The following is a 21,898-nucleotide window of genomic DNA, read 5'->3' as shown; positions in this document are numbered from 1 at the left end:
TATACAATTCATAGTCTCCCAGCCACTGCGGGGCTTTTTATTCTATTTTATATAGTTTGTTTTACTTTCCAGCATCATGTATCATTTCATGAAACAATGTATATAACATAGCAAGCTATATATGGTAGTAGCCGAAGAAGTGAAACATGTTTTTAAAATAGGACAAGCAATATTTTCTAAACAGAGCATAAACTTATTAACAATTTATGTTGGAAATGGCAAGCAAAAATCAGGCAGAGAATCTGGGCTTCTTCCAACTTTTTGATTTCTACTTGAACTGCTCTGTGTGATGACTGATCGGCTTCACTTAGCATGGTTTTTCAGGGTGCAGGAAGTTATTCTATTTATAAACTTTTATTATGATTTTCTGGTGTGTTACAATGAGTCTCAGAAAACACTATACCTTTGATTCTGGGAAAAATCTTGTTATAGGAGCAGGTCAAAAATCAGAAACTTGGTATTTCAAAGTTTGTTTTTGTCCCCAAGTTGGGATGAAAAATTCAAAATTTTTCATGGACTGGACGATGTTGATTTGGGAATGTCAAAATATTTTGTGTAGACTTGGTCTGACAGTAATCTGTGTCCCCCTGAGCTGCTGAATTCAGGAGTCTCATGCCCCCAGTTCTCCTTAGGGGTCTGGTTTCTTCATGCCACTATTGTCCTCTACAGGCCAGGGAGCCAGGCCCATAGGCAATTACCATTAGGAACTGTGGCATCTCAGTTCAACATTAATGTGTCTGCCTGATCAGAAATGTGTTTTGATTTGGGTTAATCTGACCCTAACTAAATATTTTCTTTAGATTTTCCCAACAGAAAATTGAAATATTTCCATTTTCCCATGAGAATGTTTCAATTTTGTGAAAATTATATTTTCTGTCTCAAACATTTTCATGGAAAATTCCTGACCAATTATGGTATTTTCATTAACAATTTTTTTTTATTCTTCTTGGTGCAGCAGTGAGAGTTGCAGCGTAATATATAAAATAGTGACAGTTTTGGCTCAACAACAAATGCTTCAGAAAATAAATGGTTTATTTCTCCATTATAGCTAATGCTTGGGAGTTGCTTTGATACCTATCGGCCTGATCTGGCATGGTGATGGGCAGTCTTAATTTTTAAGCCAAAAGAGTGTAGTGGGAGCTCAGCACTACCCAGGTTCAGGTCCCAACATGCCATCAGTAAAATCTTTACTGGTGTGCAACTTTTGGTTGTGTTTCAAGAAGTGGCTGAAGAATCTATGATGTGTGGCTTTTACATATATCTTATTTTCTCTTTCCATCCCCTTGCTACTTGCATGACACTGTTACAAATGCAGGATGGGGAAAGATGTTTTGCTAATATGCTGCTCTTGCACTTGATTAGAGAAACTTCCGGCACAGAACTAGGAACACCATGAGAACAACATTGAGAAAAGGAAATCGAGACAATACCTGCCAGAGCTTGCAAATGAGTGCAGGAAATGTATCCCACAATTCTTTGGTCCTGAGGTGTATTTCCCACTTGCACCTAAGGAAGGAAGAAAGAAGGCTGTTAATGAACATGTCACTACTATGGTCAAGGCCCTCTGTCCTGTGCAGAATACAAGATTTCAGTTGTTCAATAGGAGCTCTTGAGTTATACCCCTGAAAGTTACGCCTTCCCTCTCTCCTCCAATGCCACTTTAAGCACTTAAATGGATCTAAGAGAGACAAAAACCACAGGAGATTTTGCTTTAATAGAAGTCCTACTTGTCCTGTCTGTTCACTGCCTAACTTCTTCTCTGTCCACTGCTACTTCAAACTGCAAAGCATTCCCTGTTACTCTCTCTTGCCTGTCCACATCTCAGTGGTTATCTGCCTGCAAACAACTTGCCAGCCCCAAGCCTCCCAGGTCCTCCTGGCATGTGCAGGATTAAAACCCCACGCAGAAGCACCCCATGAGACTAAGTAGCAGTCTCCACACACACAAAAATCTAGACATTTACAGAAAACTGGAATTCAGAAAAAGGGAAGGAGGCTTTGGAAAACAAAACAAAACTGTACACTATTTTCTCTATTTCACTATGTTTTCCCATTATTTTCTCTATTGCCCAGTACTGTTTTTTGTTGATGGGGGAGAGGGAGTAAAGGTATTGGAGAATTTTGCTTTGTGTTTCAATGAGACATTTACATTTTCCTCCTGCAGATTTTCACAGCAGCAGCCTCTGTACCTGTCAACCAGAGCAGGGAAAATGTAAATTTTTTCCTCACTCTTCTAGATTCCCCCCCAACTAGGGCATTCCAGACCCTCTAAAACACAGGTAGGGGATTCTTCCTTACAAGGGTTTACTTCCATGGTAGGTGTAGAGGGGGTTTCGGAAGCCCATTTTGCTACAGTGTAGTGTACTCCATCTCTCCCACACACACGTTAGACTGTAGGTCTGTAAGACAAACCTCTTGGAGGACACACAGGCACTAGAACTAAGTTGTGCTTTATTCTTTTAATCTTAATTAGCACTAGATCTGCCTCAGTCTTATTCAGCCACCAAATAATAGTGGTGAAAAAAGAAAGATAATAAAGAAGAGATTTAAAAATATATTAGGAACAAAAAGAATCCTGACAATGGTATTGGTCCATTACTAGATGGAAATGCTAGAATTATCAATAATAATGAAGAACAGGCACAAGTGCTCAATAAATATTTCTGTTCTGTATTTGGGGGGGAAAAAAAGATGGTATCGTCTCATCAGATAGTGATAACATACTTTCCTTTCCACTGGCATCTTGGGAGGATGTTAAACATCAGCTACAAAAGATAGACATTTTAAAATCAGGATGTCTAGGTAATTTGCATCCAAGAGTTTAAAAAGAGTTGGATGAGGAGCTTGCTGGAACATTAATACTGATTTTCAATAAGTCTTGATGCACTGGAGAAGTTCCAGAAGACTGGAAGAAAGCTAATGTGCTAGATTTTTAAAAAGAGTAAATGGAATGAGCCAAGTAAGTATAGGCCTGCCACCCTGTCCTTGATCACAAGCAAGATAATACAGCGGCTGTTACAAGACTCGATTAATAAAGAACTAAAGAAGGATAATGTAATTAATGCAAAACAACATAGGTTTATGGAAAATAGATCCTGTCTAACTAACTTGATTCCTTTTTTTATGAGATTACAAGTTTGGTTGTAAAAGTAATAGTGTTGATATAATATACTTAGATGTCTGCAAGGTGTTGAATTGGTACTGCAGGATGTTGATTAAAAACTAGAATGATGTAAAATGAACATGGCACATATAAATGGATTAAAAACTGGGAATCAGCCTCAAGTAGATGTGTTTCCAGTGGGGTCCCAATGGACCAGTTCTTAGCCCTACATTATTTAACAATTTTATCAGCAATCTGGAAGAAAATATAAAATCATCACAGATAAAATTTGCAGATGACACAAAAATTGGGGGAGTGGTAAATGAAGAGGACAGATCATTTATTCAGAGTGATCTGGATCACTTCGTAAACTGCGTGCAAGCAAACAATATGAGTTTTAATATGGCTAAATTTAGGAACAAAGAATGAAGGCCATACTCACAGGATGGGGGACTCTATCATGGGAAGCAGTGACTGAAAAACATTTGAGGGGTAGATAATCAGCTGAACATGAGCACCCAGTGTGACTGTGACCGGAAGAGACAATGCTATCTTGGGATGCATAAGCAGGGGAATCTCGAGTAGGAGTAGAGAAGTTATTTCACCTCTGTATTTGGCACTGGTGTGACCACTGCTCAAATACTATGCCCAGTTCTGGTACCCACAATTCAAGAATGATATTGATAAATTGGAGAGGATTCAGAAAAGAGCCATGAGAATGATTAAAGGATTAGAAAACATGCCTTATAATGATAGACTCACAAACCTCAATTTATTTAGTTTAAAAAGGAGAAGGTTAAGGGGTACTTTTTGATTACAGTTTGTAAGTGCCTACATGGGGAAAACTATTTAATAATGGCCTCTTCCATCTAGCAGAGAAAGGTATAATGAGAGCCAATGGTTGGAACCTGAAGCTAGACAAATTCAGACTAGAAAAAAGGTGTACATTTTTAAATGTGAGAGTAATTAACCATTGGAACAATCTACCGGGGGTCATGGTGGATTCTCCATCAATGACAATTTTAAAATCAAGATTGGGTTTTTTTAAAAAAGATTTGTTCTAGGTATTATTTTGGGGGGAATTCTATTGCCTATGTTGTACAGGAGACCAGACTAGATGATCATAATAGTCTCTTCTGGCCTTAGAATCTATGAAGTGAGGAACTTTCCCATACTTTATATGATCTGTGTAAGGGTTAGGCAGATTTGCAGTCACTGCCTTCATGAAAGCATAAGGACTGATCATTAGCTAGTTCTTGTGGGAGCCCTGCTGTAATGGAATCATGGCTTGTTCCCCCAAAGTACTGGCCAGCTGTACCCAAAGATGAGGAAGTACGCTACACTCCTTAAAAGAGTACAATAATGTGGACACTCCTCCTAGGAGTCTGAAAACTTCTCCCCGTAGAGTGGTGCATCTTTGTAAAACCCCAATGAGGGCATGTGGTCAGCAGACACAACTTAGCCCTTAATGGGGAAATAGTCATCAATGGCAAGACTAAGATGAAACCTACCAGCTATGCTTTATAGACGGAGGGCACATATACTGCATGCAAATCAAACCAACCCTCTACCAGATTTCTAGAGAGTAGAATTCTGAGGAAGGTCTGCTTGCATAGAACTTATGAACACAGAACATAATAATACAAGAGAACATCATGAAAATCACTTGATAGACAATGACTTCAGATGGATTTTTTAAAAACTGAATAAGGGTGGAGCATGTGTACAGAATATGATCTGGCCCCATTGAAGTTAACACCAAAACTCCCACCAACTTAAATGAGATCAGGATTTGGCCCTAGATGAATGGAACAGAGAAGCTGCTGCAGGTGCTTGATTTTCCTGATCAGGATTTAAAACAATACAGTACCGCTATCAAAGAAAATTCCTGGAAGGGAAAGTTTTATCAGAGCCTCAAAAAAATAAAACCCATAGCTTTGCTGATGACTCCTGTATCACTGGACTTGATGAAGCCACCTTAAATTTCATCTGACACCCTTAAATAAAAATGCAACCTGGTTTTAAGAGGAGTAGAGTTTTGTCCATTTATTTGGATTTTTCAGCTTCTCCAACTGTCTGAGAAATATCCTATTAATTTTACAGGCTTTGCAGGCAGTGAATTTACAGGTCATTTATGCTTGATAATGTCCTGTCAATGTTCATTATTTTTCTGTCTGGAAAAAGAAGGCACATAATAAAAATCTTACATTGCTCTGGGCCTAGCTTCCTCACTCATCTTTTAACCAGTTTTCCAACTGGACTTTGGGAGCTCATTACCGTTCACACACAGTTAACTACTCTAAAGATCATTTCCAGCTAAGTGATGCTTTTCTATAGAGATGCTATGCTGAGACTATAGGTGGCTTTATGGAAAGTGTTTTTAATATAATAGTATATAAATTCCTATAGAAACTACTTTCGTTGCCCTAGATGGGTTACACTTGCACAGAGGTAGAGAAATTCAGTGTTCAGACTTTGTGTTCTTAATTGAAGTGGAAGGGGAACGAAGACAGGGGAGGTTTGGAATTAACTCAGCAGTTTTACCCCAAAGCCAGTGGATCCTTGCAGATCCACACGGATATGAGGGAATCCTGGCTGGATGCCACGAACTCTTGCAGGAGCCTTACTGCAGTTGTTCCTGCAGGCTGCCTCATTACATGCACACCATTTTTCACGTACACATTAAATGAGAGTCTTATGCAGCAGGTGCAGCACCAATAGAACATTGTGGGGTTGTTAGTTTAAGAACAGCAAGCCTCTATCCTATAATACAAACCAGGGCACAATATATATTTTTCAAGCCATCTAACTGCAGCCAAGCGAAACGAGATTTTTCACTCAACTATCAAAAAGGACATCTTCACCTCTAGAGTTTCTGGCAAATTACACATTTCTCCCACATCTGAGGAGAGACGAGCCTCCCACTCTGCCCTGCAAAGGGAAAAACAGACGTTGCAAAATTGTTCTTTATTGTGGCAAGAGTGTACACTTCACACCTCTGTGTCCAAAACTGGCGGAACCATTTTCACTTTCAGGCTGTGACCAAACGTGGAAAGTTTCAGTCTGAAAGGTCAGTCTGAGTAAGTTTTATAGCCAGCTGAAAAGGCCTGTTAGAATGAAATCACTTATGCCACATTACCTTTATAATTGATCTGAGAAGCACAACTATGATTTATGTATGTACACGTAATTGTATTTACATTATATATCAAACTGTATTTTATACACATATCTCACACCGAAACAAAAAGTACAAGCATAATATGTATGTGTGTGAACAGAAATGGAAGAGGTCTCTCTAGCTGTTTTTGAAGTTCCAAAAAAAAAAAAATAGTACCAAGTAACAGCCAAAAAGTTAACATGGCCAATATTTCCATGGACAGTATCAATGTTCAAGTGCTTGCTGCATAGTCCTTTTCCCAAACTTAAAATTCTGCCATTTTGTAACAGGGAGCTGATTTTTCTGTTTCACTGAGTGGCACCATTACCCTAAACTATTGGGCAGGATCTCTGTAAGCAGACATGATGGAAGAAAAGATCCATGGTTACAACGGGAAAACAAAATTCTTATAACCTCTAGCCCAGTACAGCAAAAATCCCCAGCAAACTAAATATTATTAAATAAAATTTGATTACAGACTCTATTTGTTATTCTGTAAATGAAAAAGCACTAAAGTATGGACAGCCATGATAGTAATACTGTGGAGGTCTAGTAGCTAACCCTATAATTGTACACCTAAGCAGTGCATCGTTTTGCTGAATACTGCGCCTCCTCTGAGAGTGCTCCATTTTAATGGCTGTATTATATTGTGAGAATGCCATCTGGACAGCTCTGCAGGCAGGACAGTGGGAAAACAACCCAGAGCATTCACTGTCCTTGCAACACAGATCTTGATGTGTTAGTTTAGCTTTGGGAGGAGTTTCCACCTTCACAGAACTCAGTCATGTGGTCAGTATTTGACCAGCAGATTGCTCAAGTCTGGGACAAGAAATAAGTGTCTAGTTCTTGTTCTTGCTGCCAAACACAGAAGGTGCTCTCTAATCCACTTTTGTAGAGAAAATAGCAATTATACTAGGGCAACCCAATTCAAAATCACCCAAATAGGAATTAACTTTACCTGAACTACATTGTTGGTGCTAGAAGGTCAGTATCAGAACAGATAATCTAGAAGACTGTCCCTTGAGGCATTATCCTACACAGTGTTTTCCAAAAATGTCAGATAGACCGCAGGCTAAAGTTCACATAAACCCTGTTTACTGAACCCAGGGCCCAATCTTCCCACCTTTCCTTTGAAAATATTGTAGTCTATTCAATGGGACTATTAGCAAAGTAAGATACACTCACTGTGCATAAGACTGGGGATGTGGGACCCCCAAGAGCCTAGATTACAAAACAAAATAGTAGCGTCTGGACAGTGCGATTGCAGACCACATCCCAAAGCACCACAATTAGAGTCCATGGACTATTCACATAGTAAAGGATGGAGCATTTAAGCAATAGCTTTTAAAGTGCCCTTTCGTATGTTTCAGGTTGAAGGGTGATAAGTGTCAAATATGACCATTGTCACAACACAACTGATTTTCATATCATGTGACTATTAGCCTGACAGCAGGAAATATCCTGGGTTCTCTCACTAAAACAAATGTTTGGTGTCAATAATCTCAGGAATGGCCTTTCAGTCCCCCTTTCTGTCTTGTTACAGAGAATATTTTACAGCACATATGAACTTAAAGGAAAAACCTTGCTCTGATCAATGCAAGAGTAAGAACCCCAAATTAGGCAGTTTTGGAAAACTATATTACGGGCTACACTATGGCTCTAATACAGCTGCACAGGGCAATATGGGAGAGTAAGACCCTTAACTCTAGTTGCATTAGAACTGCCCAGATTGTGATTCCAGGTGTGGGGACGAGACCAGGGTTCCATTTCTGATGTTCCCCACTGTGAAGCTGGCAAGACATGAGAAGGGAATATGCTGTGCTCTACAGGCCTGTAATAGATTACTTCTGCCTCAGCCCCAGCTCAGAGGACCACAGGAATTGCATTGCAGAGGGGTGCCTGAAGTACACAGTGCCTCTCAGGGCTACACTCCTGCAGTGGTGCCATTTTCACACCAACCCTTACTCTGGAATGTGCCTAAAGGCAAAACATAGCTCAAAATGCATAATTTATTGTCACCTGCCACTGCAACCTTCTATTGAGTCTCCTGTTATAATGGCATGGGATTGTGAAGAAGTGCCTGAAACTGCATCCCATGCAAATTCAAAATCCCATTGCAGTATCAGGCTCAATATTTGCTCATGTGGACATTTCTGAAGTGTATCTATATGAGATATAGACTCCTTCTCAAACTGTATCTACTAGGGAAAATTCCAATAAACTAATATTAAAATATGCCTTTAAAGATTCCAAACCATTTTTGGTTAGGTAAACCACAGCAAGAGGAGCTAATTTATAATGGCCATACATAGATACATACATACCTACAAAAACAACGAGGAGTCTGGTGGCACCTTACAGACTAACAGATTTATTTGGGCATAAGCTTTCGTGGGTAAAAGACACACTCCATGCATCTGAAGAAGTGGGCTTTTTACCCACGAAAGCTTATGCCCAAATAAATCTATTAGTCTTTAAGGTGCCACCAGACTCCTCTTTGTTTTTGTGGATACAGACTAACACGGCTACCCCCTTATACTTGACATACATACATACATCCTGCTAAATTCTGATGTTATCTAAAGCTGAATTCAAGTTGAGAGAATGTGTATGTGATTGAATAAAGTGTCCTGCTTATATAATTGTACATTGACAAATGCAAAATTAGTACCTCTCTCAGTATTATACTGCAACATATAAAACATGTTCCAGTTCATAGTACATCTGCAAAGGTAAAACAAGATATAAATGCACACTCATTAATCAAACATTAGGACAGGTATGGAAACATCCAAGGACAGATTCTCATCTCTGTTACACCATTGGAAATCTGAAGCTTGTTAGTTACTCAGCAAGTAAGACTCTGAAAAGAGCTTTTTATTTCAAAAAGGGTTTAGGAGGCAATTCTGCTAGGAAACAAGCATAAGTCTCTGTTGCTCCTTGTTTACATTGGACCTTCACTTGTGAACTATTAAATCAGTAAACAGCTCTGCAGCCTTCATTTTCATTCCCAGGAGACTGAAATCAATAAAAAGCCCTAGAAAGGGGATTCCTTCTTTTCCTACACCACTCCCCAAAATACCATAGCATTGAGTCGGGTCTAACAGAATAAGACATTGATTTCCGAGAAGCCCCAAGTTGGAAAAGGGGAGAAAACAATGTAATGCCGCAAATCCCTCCAAAAGACAGGAACTGTGTGATACAGTATACATCCAGCACCCTCTGTTATGGGTGAGAAAAATCATTCATTTGATAGGCTTTGGCTGCCCATTCAGATTCTAAATTTGCCTTTATAATGAATAACAAAACACAAGCTGTCATAGTGACATGAGTTAATTTGAAGATCTGCCTCCAAATGATAGAGCTCCATGATAAATTTGCCTAACATCATGGCAAAACTCCAGTCAGTTACCTTAATACAGCAAGGTAAGACTAGCTCAAACTGACAAGCACAGTGGTTTGAGATTACAGCAATACTACTCTCTCCTTAACAACAAAAATTGTGTTTAGGAGCACTGCTGTTCAAACAAACTACTCAAACAGGGGCTTTCCATTCTGATATATAAGTAGACTGAATGGTGTTATTATTTTCCATGGAAATAAAGCATCCCAGATTAAGAACAGGAGCATGACACATAAATAGACTTTATAATATATAGCACAGTAGGCTATCACTACAGGAAAATCCTCCTAATTATATTTTGTCAACGTGGCTCAAATGCAAGGGAATACTGAGAAATCTCGATAAGAACACAAAGTGTGAGTTTGAGTTATAGACAGAGCTGTTGAGAAAGGGAGAAAGAGTCTGCATATGTATAAATAAAAGCTAAATATCTATCTCTATATAAAAGCTAATAGTAATAGATGCATATTGAGAGACAACGCACATAATAAAGGGAAAAAACGGGAGTATCTAATTTATCCCTGTGATTGGAGTAAGAATATTCCATGATAGTAATCTCTCAAATTGTTTCAACAAATCACCTAATGAATACGTCTATCAATAGTGCCTCAACCATTTCCCATGGCAAAACATTCTCTAAGGGACATGTCTAATCCAGGGAAACTGACCAGCATATCTGAGCAATTTCTCTGCAGCAGACAAACCCTACTTCCTATTGTTGAGAGATGTTTTCTATCTTCTTCCTTCAGTTTCTCCTTTTCTTTTTTTCAAGCAATTGCTTCTCATGAAGCTATCTCAGCTCTTGTGACTAGGCAAAGCTATTTATATACTTAATTGAAGACTTCACTTTCAGGATTGGGTTCAGAAATCTTGCATGATACTGAAGTTACAACCTGTCTTTTCAAATCACAGTCAAGAGGCAAGGCCATAAATCGAATACAATACTGAATTTGCTTTAAGCACCTAAGAGCCAGAATGGTACAAACATATTGGAAAGGATAATAGCAACAAAATGATTGCTGGGTTGGACGGATTCACTTATGAGGAATGAGTGAAGGGCTATATACACATTCCATAGCCAAGCTATATTTAAGGGGTGATATGATGGCCATCTACAATTCCCATAAAAACCAATAATGCAGAGGGATTATTGAGAGATATAATTAACCATAAGGGGATGAAACTACCAGAAGAGAAAATTTAGATTGAATATCGGGAAAAATCTTCCTCACAGATTAATTAGACTGGAATAATCTCCAAGAAAAGTGGTGGAAATCCCATTGCTTGGAATATCTAAACTAGATTAGAAAAAGCACTTAAAATATATTGCAAGAAAGAATTCTGCTATATTGGAATTGGTTTAATGTTGAACCAAGCCAAAATATTTTGATTTACAAATGGTGAACCATATCATTTTGACCAAAAATGTCTAAAAAAGTATTTCAACATGTCCAAATTAAGTTTTTGAGTTTTGCCTGAACATTTTCAGTTAAAATTTTTTGGTTGTTCTGCTCTTTGATTATAAGTCTAAATTTTCTGCAGAAACCAGTCTTTTTTCATAAAACAAAAACTAACTTTTCTATTGAAAAACATCTGGAATGGAAAAACGTCAACCAGTTCTACTGGTGATTCCCTTGCATTGCTATCCTATGGGTTAGGTGACCAAGCCTAATGACTCCGTGTAGCTTCCGAAGAAGATATATTTTATTCCTACACCATCAGTCTGTAGTATCTCTTGATTAGCTTAGATAGGTTCTACAAGATCTGCAAAAATCGTTATTTTACTATTTTGGCAGCTTTCTGTCTCTCTTGCCTTCAGGGATCTGTTGTAGTTTCTAAAGGAGATACATTAGTTATGTTATATTAATAATTTATTATTACTATATTATTTAAGCATGTTAAATTTAAATAAATTAAATATAAGTTAAAATGTTAGTGAGATTAGCTCAAAACTCTCTTTGGTACCCATCCTACCAACTACTGCTCTGAGTTCATGTCACGGCAGTTGACTCCACATTGAAGTGGGGGGGAAATATGATGCTGAAACAACCGCAAGGGAAAATATGACTAGCAAGATTTGCACGAGTTTTAAAGTGGAGTGAAGAGGGAAAGTGAAACTATTTGAATATAATCAATACCATTAACTAGCAATTACTGGCTGTGGAAAGGACCGAACCTATGCTCCATAATCTCTCCACCCATGCCCTATCCTCGTGGCATTTTAACTTCTCCCAAGCGCAAAAAGGGAAAGGACGGGGCCGGTAATTCAGACTTTCCTGTCACTAAAGAGGGAAAAATATCCTTCTTAAAGATATTAATTGTAACAGGGTGGAGATACATGGTATTAAAAACTGACAAAAAAAAACCCCAAAATACACAAGTGTCTGACACATCCAGGCCTAGCAGACACTAAATAATTTTTGCATTAAAATTATATGATGACAGAGGTTGAGTGTGTAGAAAATATTTAGGTCACCTCCCTGACTTAAATGGAACTGCTTTTAAAAGTTGTTTAAACAAAGCTATGCATGGCAGTATATGCCCCTTTTATACATATTAGGATAACTGCAGGTATGGAGGTAACGGATTTATTAAAAAAAATCAAGAACCATCCCAGCCCTCAGCCCAGATCCCCAAATAATCTTTTATTCAGTTCACAAAATAAATAAGTAAACTACCTTTATACATACATACTCACCCCTTCCCAGTCCCAAAGAGGCATATGATTCCTACCAATGCTGAAATCCATCTTTGAGCACCAGCAAATCTAAACACCTACTCTGGGTTGGCTGCTTTCCTGAATGTTGCGAGTTCCAGAGACCACCCATCTTAACTTCCTGTCCTCTTCATGCCTTCTTCCATTCAGCTGATCCCATCCTAAGAAAACCCACCACACTGCAACAAAAATCACGATACATTTGCTGCCATCACACTGCTCTTCCTGCTTGTGGTTTATACAACTTTTGCCATCTTTTGCTGCCTTGTCTATTTAGTAGTAAGCTGTTTGTCTAACCTGTTCTTAAAATCCTCCAATGATAGACATTGCACAAACTCCCTTGGAAGCCTATTCCAGTACTTAACCATCCTAATAGAGAGTTTTCCTAACTCCTCCTAGCTTGGTGTCATCCACAAATTTTATAAGCATACTCTCCACTCCATTATCCAAGTCATTACTGAAAATGTTGAATTGTACTAGACCCAGGTCTGACCCCTGTAGGACCCCACTAGATAGATCCTCCCACTTTTACAGGGTGTATTTATAACTACTCTGAGTACGGTCTTTCAACCAGTTTTGTACCCACCTTATAGTAATTTAATCTAGACCACATTTCCCTAGTTTGCTTATGAGAACATCATGTGTGACTGCATGAAAAGCCTCACTAATACCAAGATATATTCTGTCTACTGCTTTCCTCCCATCCAGTAGGACGGTAATCCTGTCAAAGAAGGAAATTAGGTTGGTTTGGCATGATTTGTTCTTGACAAATCCATCTTGCCTATTATCTGTTATCTTATAGGTATTTACAAACTGATACTGTTCCAGTATCTTTCCAGATATTGAAGTTAGGCTGACTGGTCTATAATTCTCATTGTTCCCCTTTTTAAAAAGAGGTGCTATATTTGTCCTTCTCCAGTCCTCTGGGACCTCACCTGTCCTCCATGACCTCTCAAAGATAATCGCTAATATTTTCGATATTGTTTCAGCTAGTTCCTAAATACTCCTGGGTAAATTTTGTCAGACTTTGCGACTTGAATACATGTAACTTATCTAAATATTCTTTAGCCTGTTGTTTCCCTATTCTGGCTTGTGTTAGAACATAAGAACATAAGAACGGCCATACTGGGTCAGACCAAAGGTCCATCCAGCCCAGTATCCTGTCTACCGACAGTGACCAATGCCAAGTGGCCCAGAGGGAGTGAACCTAACAGGAAATGATCAAGTGATCTCTCTCCCGCCATCCATCTCCACCTTCTGACCAACAAAGGCTTTCACCCTTGTTGTTAATATTAACGGTGTTAAGCATCTGGTCAAAATTAACCTTTTTAGTGTCAAGTTAAACAAAATAGGTATTAAACATCTGAGCCTTTTTGATGTCATACATTATTACCTCTCGTTCCCCACCAACTAGTGGAACTGCACTTCCCTTTATGACAGGTTTCAGAGTAGCAGCCGTGTTAGTCTGTATCTGCAAAAAGAACAGGAGTACTTGTGGCACCTTAGAGTCTCTAAGATGCCACAAGTACTCCTTCCCTTTATCTTTCTCTTGCTCTGAATGTATTTATAGAACCCCTTCTTATTGCCTTTTATGTGCTTTGTTAGGTATAACTAATTGTGTCCCTACCCTTTCTGATTTTGTCCCAACATGCTTTTGCTATTCTTTTGCCATGTTCCCACTTTCTGTAGGATTCTATTTTGATTTTCAGGTCATTAAAGAACTACTGATGGGGCCGTATTGGCTTTATACTATTTTTCCTATATTTTCTTTGCATTGAGATAGTTTGCTATTGTGCTTTTGTGTTGGTGTCTCTTTGAGGACTTGCCAGCTCTCCTATACTCCCTTTTCCCTCAGATTTTCTTCCCAAGGGACCTTACCTACCAGTTCTCTGAGTTTGTTAAAGTCTGCTTTTGTGAACTCCATTTTCCTTACTTTGTTGCTCTCATTCTTTCCTATATTTAGAATTACATATGCTTTCACGTTCACTTTCACCCAAATTGCCTTCTACCTTCAAATTCACAACCATTTCTTCCCTGTTAGTCAGAAGCCAGTCTAAAATGGCTGACCTCCTGGTTACTTCCCCCACCTGCTGAACCTAGAAGTTGTCCCAGGTACAGTGCAAGAACTAAATGGAGATTTTGTATTTTGCTGTATTACTTTTCCAACAGATATCTGAGTAGTTAAAGTTGATATCTGAGGGCCCTAGACAAATGACCTACGTGGATGTTGACTTTAAACTAGGTTCACCAGAGGAAGGAGACCAAAGCCTTGAGGTAAGTGGAGAAATGGGATACCGGGAGGAAGCATGAGCAGGAGAGTGCAAGAGGGGAGGACTCCTGTCTCAGACTGAGAAAGCGGGACAATCAGCGTGTTATCTAAAGTGCCTATACACAAAGGCAAGAAGCCTGGGAAACAAGCAGGGAGAACTGGAAGTCCTGGCACAGTCAAGGAACTATGATGTCATTGGAATAACAGAGACTTGGTGGGATAACTCACATGACTGGAGTACTGTCATGGATGGATATAAACTGTTCAGGAAGGACAGGCAGGGCAGAAAAGGTGGGGGAGTTGCATTGTATGTAAGAGAGGTGTATGACTGCTCAGAGCTCCGGTATGAAACCTGAGAGTCTCTGGATTAAGTTTAGAAGTGTGAGCAACAAGGGTGATGTTGTGGTGGGAGTCTGCTATAGACCACCAGACCAGGGGGATGAGGTGGACGAGGCTTTCTTCCGGCAACTAGCAGAAGTTACTAGATTGCAGGCCCTGGTTCTCATGGGAGACTTTAATCACCCTGATATCTGCTGGGAGAGCAATACAGTGGTGCACAGACAATCCAGGAAGTTTTTGGAAAGTGTAGGGGACAATTTCCTGGTGCAAGTGCTGGAGGAACCAACTAGGGGCAGAGCTCTTGTAGACCTGCTGCTCACAAACCGGGAAGAATTAGTAGGGGAAGCAAAAGTGGATGGGAACCTGGGAGGCAGTGACCATGAGATGGTTGAGTTCAGGATCCTGACACAAGGAAGAAAGGAAAGCAGCAGAATATGGACACTGGACTTCAGAAAATCAGACTTTGACTCCCTCAGGGAACTGATGGGCAGGATCCCCTGGGAGAATAACGTGAGGGGAAAAGGAGTCCAGGAGAGCTGGCTGTATTTTAAAGAATCCTTATTGAGGTTGCAGGAAAAAAACATCCCAATGTGTAGAAAGAACAGTAAATATGGCAGGCGACCAGCTTGGCTTAACAGTGAAATCCTTGCTGACCTTAAACGCAAAAAAGAAGCTTACAAGAAGTGGAAGATTGGACAAATGACCAGGGAGGAGTATAAAAATATTGCTCAGGCATGCAGGAGTGAAATCAGGAAGGCCAAATCACACTTGGAGTTGCAGCTAGCAAGAGATGTTAAGATAACAAGAAGGGTTTCTTCAGGTATGTTAGCAACAAGAAGAAAGTCAAGGAAAGTGTGGGCCCCTTACTGAATGAGGGAGGCAACCTAGTAACAGAGGATGTGGAAAAAGCTAATGTACTCAATGATTTTTTTGCCTCTGTCTTCACAAACAAGGTCAGCTCCCAGACTGCTGCACTAGGCAGCACAGTATGGGGAGAAGGTGACCAGCTCTCTGTGGAGAAAGAAGTGGTTTGGGACTATTTAGAAAAACTGGACGAGCACAAGTCCATGGGGCCGGATGCGTTGCATCCGAGGGTGCTAAAGGAGTTGGCGGATGTGATTGCAGAGCCATTGGCCATTATCTTTGAAAACTCATGGCGATTGGGGGAGGTCCCGGATGACTGGAAAAAGGCTAATGTAGTGCCCGTCTTTAAAAAAGGGAAGGAGGAGGATCCGGGGATTTACAGGCCAGTCAGCCTCACTTCAGTCCCTGGAAAAATCATGGAGCAGCTCCTCAAGGAATCAATTCTAAAGCACTTAGAGAAGAGGAGAGTGATCAGGAACAGTCAGCATGGATTCACCAAGGGCAAGTCATGCCTGACTAACCTAATTGCCTTCTATGAGGAGATAACTGGGTCTGTGGATGAGGGGAAAGCAGTGGATGTGTTATTCCTTAACTTTAGCAAAGCTTTTGAATACTCCCACAGTATTCTTGCTAGCAAGTTAAAGAACTATGGGCTGGATGAATGGACTATAAGGTGGATAGAAAGCTGGCTAGATCGTCGGGCTCAACGGGTAGTGATCAACGTCTCCATGTCTAGTTGGCAGCCGGTTTCAAGTGGAGTGCCCCAGGGGTCGGTCCTGGGGCCGGTTTTGTTCAATATCTTCATTAATGATCTGGAGGATGGCATGGACTGCACTCTCAGCAAGTTTACAGATGACACTAAACTGGGAGGAGTGGTAGATACGCTGGAGGGTAGGGACAGGATACAGAGGAACCTGGACAAATTAGAAGATTTGGCCAAAAAAAACCTGATGAGGTTCAACAAGGACAAGTGCAGAGTCCTTCACTTAGGACGGAAGAATCCCATGCATTGTTACAGACTAGGGACCGAATGGCTAGGAAGCAGTTCCGCAGAAAAGGACCTAGGGGTTACAGTGGACGAGAAGCTAGATATGAGTCAACAGTGTGCCCTTGTTGCCAAGAAGGCTAACGGCATTCTGGGCTGTATAAGTAGGGGCATTGCCAGCGGATCGAGGGACGTGATCGTTCCCCTCTATTCGACATTGGTGAGACCTCATCTGGAGTACTGTGTCCAGTTTTGGGCCCCACACTACAAGAAGGATGTGAAAAAATTGGAAAGAGTCCAGCGGAGGGCAACAAAAATGATTAGGGGGCTGGAGCACATGACTTATGAGGAGAGACTGAGGGAACTGGGATTGTTTAGTCTGCAGAAGAGAAGAATGAGGGGGGATTTGATAGCTGCTTTCAACTACCTGAAAGGGGGTTCCAAAGAGGATGGATCTAGACTGTTCTCAGTGGTACCTGATGACAGAACAAGGAGTAATGGTCTCAAGTTGCAGTTGGGGAGGTTTAGGTTGGATATTAGGAAAAACTTTTTTACTAGGAGGGTGGTGAAGCACTGGAATGGGTTACCTAGGGAGGTGGTGGAATCTCCTTCCTTAGAGGTTTTTAAGGTCAGGCTTGACAAAGAAGGACCCCTGGCTGGGATGATTTAGTTGGGAATTGGTCCTGCTTTGAGCAGGGGGTTGGACTAGATGACCTCCTGAGGTCTCTTCCAACCCTGATATTCTATGATTCTATGACTCTGTGTCCATTACTGGCAATCTTATCACGCGACCGAAGCTTTTGGTGACCATGTGATTGTTGACCCTGTATAGCAGCATTTCTTGATAAATGTGTTGTGTAATTTGTTGGATTCTATCCTAATAATGCGTCTATCAAGAAAGCCACTAAAACCTAACTAGTCCTGATGGATTGCTGGATTCGGCTACAAATATGATCACCGCTTCACAATTTGCCAGAATAAATATAAAATTCCCAGACAAAAACTATGTTTAAGTAGAGTTAAAGGTAAGAGTAAATACCTGCAATTTAAGGTAAACTACAGGGACCTTGTAACTGTTCCAAAAATAAGCTTTATAACCCTAGGAAATTCACAGGTTAAACTTAAAAGAATTCCAAACATTTTAAGGGTATGTACATGCAGAGTTAGGATACTCAGACAACCACTGAGAACAATGAGAGATCTTTCTCAAAATGACCACCAACTGAGGGCAGCTGTGGTTTCAGTCCCATTGAAAACAATGAAAGATGGCTGCTATTTTGAAAGAAGGCAGTTCTTTGTGGAATTCTCAGTAGGAAACTATTGTATCCTTCAGCCTCTCCTGCAAGATAAACTTCAGCTATGAAGAATAATGAGAAAAAGTGATCATATGTCCTAAAACAAAATATTCAAATGTAAACAATGCACAAGATTAGAGTGAGTTTTAAGTATATCAGAAGTTTGAAGGTGTTGTGTTACTGAGATCACTGAGGGAAAGAAAAAATAAAAAAGTCTGAAACTGGTTGCTAAATTTCTTTATGAACCCATAGGAATTTCAATTCCTAAAGTAATGAACAGATTTACTTGTAGATTCTCAGAAATTCATTCTGTACTCAGACTCTTCAGAGTCAGTGCTGTAGTTTTAGTGAGGATACATTATATTTTTCATACATTCCCAAAAGAAGAGTTTTAATCTCTACTTCAGGTGCACAGCACAACACATCGTTAATTATGGATTTACTACTAATATCTCCATAATAGATTATAGGACAGCCAATAGCTCTGAATGCGGTTGATTCTATTCCAAGTCTGCTCTGAAATGCACTTTTTAGCATTTGTCACTCCCTGGAGGTTTCTTTTAGCAGATCGAAGAGGAGTTCCTTGAATCACCCTCTAGGGAGAGATTTTCTTTTTACATTAGTGATTTGAATAGCTTTTACTTTGATAAAGTTTCTTCACTCTCCCTCACCAGCTCTTCCTGGTATTTTTTCACCAGACTCTCTGTTTCAATAGCACATTCAACAAATACCTATGTTTTGTAGAACACTAAGTCGTAATGTGATTACAGATACCATAAGTTACCATCATTTAGTTTTATTTGTATGATTGGTTTGGCAAACTTTCTGCCTGAAGTGTGGAACATTCATTAGGTGCTTGTACTTGTAGTGGGTTATGGAAATTATTCTTATATCTTATTGCCTTAAGTTCTAAGCTCACAATGTGTAGCTCACTGTGTTAGGGGTTGTACAAACTCACCTTAGTAGATGGTCTCTAGGTTTACTTGGCCCTGCCTGAACATGGGGCGGGAGGGAAGAGGGGCCTGAACTAGTGATCTCTTGAGGTCCCTTCCAGCCTTACATTTCTATGAACCAGATGGTGCTTGATCTGCAAGGAAACTACACTCCTTTTCTATATGTCATGCTGCTGCTACTACTAAACAATTAGTAGGCACTGTGGATGAAAGCTCCATTAACTATTTGATTGAAATTGCACACAACTGGAGCCTCCTTTTCAAATAAACTTCCCACTTCAGAGAGTTCTGAATTAAGATTAGGAGGTGGCATAGTTTTCCCACTCAAATGCAGGGCAAAATGCCATAGAACACACTGCTCTATGAGAAAAACTATGGGTGTATCGACACTTCAATAAAAGATCTGCAGCAAAGCCACAGTTTGTCTGAGTCAGTTGACTTGGGTTCAGGGGTGTTATAAAACTGCAGTGTAGACAGTCAGGCTTGGGCTGGTACCCAGGCTCCATGAACCCCATGAGGAAGATAGGTCTCAGAGACAGGACTCCAGCCTGAGCCTGAATGTCTACACTGGTATCCTTAGCCCTGCAGCCCAAACCCAAGCCAGCTTATCCAGGCACTGTCACGGTGTAGAAATATCTTGTGTTGATGAAAACTAAAGAAATCCATTGCCATGGAAAAATGCAAAATTTGCATTTTTACAGAGAATCTTTAATTTTTATATTTTGTAAAAAATAAAAACACATCCAGTATAACCCCGTACTTCCAATGCTCACACAGGAGTATGGGAAACTGACGCTTCAGCCCCGGGCAGCAGGGGTCCCACAGTCAGATTTCATTTTAGTTGCGGAAAAATGCAGATTTTTATGTTTTTTGATTGAAGACGTTTGAGGTTTTTTTATCATGGAAAACTAGGATCCCTGATGAGAACTCACAAATATTTTCTTGTCTTTGTCCTTTCAGCAGAAACACTGATTTATAAAGAACAGGCCACTGTCAATACAGAAATGTACACATTTCTGAGTTTATCTAAACCATTAGATAAACTGGTTTATTTTAAGCCATTTTTCTGTTCTATGCAGTAACATTGTATTTGTAAGCATCTACGAAGTAGACACAAATACATAGTAACAGAGGACATGATGTATTCTGTAGTATGTTATGTGTAAGTAAAGATGTCCGCATACCAGGACACCTCACTACAGCACTGTGCTAGTCTTTGTTCAGAAGGGGAGAGATACAGGGTGTTAATATTAGCCAGAATGTATTATAGTGAGATGGGGAGCTAACAGCCTATTGAGATCCCCAACCTGTACCGGGGTAGGAAAGAAGTTGAGGTCATAGGGTACAAAATGATATCACAATGCAGACAAAAAAAATATCAAAAATCAGAACCCAGCTTGGAAGAGCATTGGAGTTTCAGTGGCAGGGAAGTGGACAAATTTTATGGCACACACTCTTGGGTGGAACAAGTGGATGAGAAAAGTCAATGCTTAAAAGAGGATGTGGATAAAACCTCACCTTCTGACAAATACAGTGCACTGTTTGTTCAGAATAAAAACTGTTTGATTTTTTCCCTTACCTAGTGGAGATAGTATCATAAATTGTATATAAAAGAGCATGTGTTAAGTTATTCTTCAGCTGAGTGTAGAACAAAAAAAAGTGTGTGCCTGTGTGTGAATGTGTTCATGTTAAAGCAAAGTTCATGACTACCATGTACGTACACAAGGTCCCGCTTGTATTCACTTTCATCCACTCAGGAGGCAATCTGGCTTATCAGACAGTATCCTGAGCACAGAAGAGCAAGCGTGCCAGTCATACTTTGCAAAAATATCTCTGCCCTTTTTGGAGTGAAACAGCATTAAAGGCTATGATAGGAAACGTAAAATCTGCAAAACAGAGTCCAAGGTTGTGTCTTGAGGGAGTTATAAACAAATGGGGAACTCTGTGCTAGAACACAATGTCACCAAATCCAAGGCAGAGTCTTGCAAGTCCCAAGTTGTCAGAGTATGAAAATGGATTGGTTTTCTGGCGTGTTTGTTAACTTTTTCTCATTAGTCTTCAGTGGCAGCAGAGACCAGTTGATTTAATGCATTACACATTAAATTATCTCTTAGATGTGAGTAGCAATTTTTTCTCCTAGATCTCTCTTATTATGTACCAAAGGGATCCTCATGTTTGAGATGGAGAACACTGCTGGAGGTTCAAGGGTACAAGGTGCTGGGTTGACAGTTCTGAAGACTTAAGTTCTCCACTTATCCATAGAACAGGGAGAATACAGGGAGCAACAGCCCCTCACTTCCTTGCTAATACATAGGCTTGGCAGGATTCTATTTAAACCGAGAGCCGTCAGTAAACATCGATTTCAGCTCACACATTGAAATCGAAAAAAAATTCCATCAGTAACAGTAGGTGACTCGGTGCAACATCTTGTGCCTGCAGTGATTGGATGTCACCGACCTGCGGCAGCGCAGAGAATGCTCTTCAGCCCTGCGGTTATGGGAGGGAGGGAAGGACCAGTATTGTGACAATGGAGCTGCAGATGGCTCCTTGCACAGCCACAAGGCCAGTGACACTGGATTCCTATAGGCACAGGGTTGTGGAAGGCTGCAGTCTTGGCAGGGCAGAGCAGAGACCCTGAGCCAGGGCCATGAGGAGAACGCCAAACCCCGGCTGTGTGGGAGGCCATCCCACTGCTGAATGGCTCCTGCCTGGGGATGGAGCCGTTCAAGTGGGGAGGTCTCCTCAGTGACCGGAGGCTCATCTTCCTCGCAATCCTGGCCAGGGGTCTCTGCTCTGCCCCACCAGGACTGCA

General features: G+C 40.3%; 1 protein-coding gene across 1 annotated transcript in view; it reads right to left on the bottom strand.

Annotated features, from left to right (window-relative positions):
- The window catches only part of SMPD3 (sphingomyelin phosphodiesterase 3), a 66,781-nt gene that overhangs the window by 35,462 nt on the left and 9,421 nt on the right, over positions 1–21,898 (bottom strand). The window contains exon 2 of the mRNA XM_034788569.1: positions 1,431–1,506. Coding sequence (XP_034644460.1) covers positions 1,431–1,506 — 76 coding nt within the window. The remainder of the gene's footprint in view (positions 1–1,430; positions 1,507–21,898) is intronic.

This window comes from Trachemys scripta, chromosome 13 (genome assembly GCF_013100865.1).
Source record: "Trachemys scripta elegans isolate TJP31775 chromosome 13, CAS_Tse_1.0, whole genome shotgun sequence".
In the NCBI taxonomy this organism is placed as follows: Eukaryota; Metazoa; Chordata; order Testudines; family Emydidae; genus Trachemys; species Trachemys scripta.
Note: the sequence above shows the minus strand (reverse complement) of the source record. Positions and strands in the feature narration are given on the sequence as shown.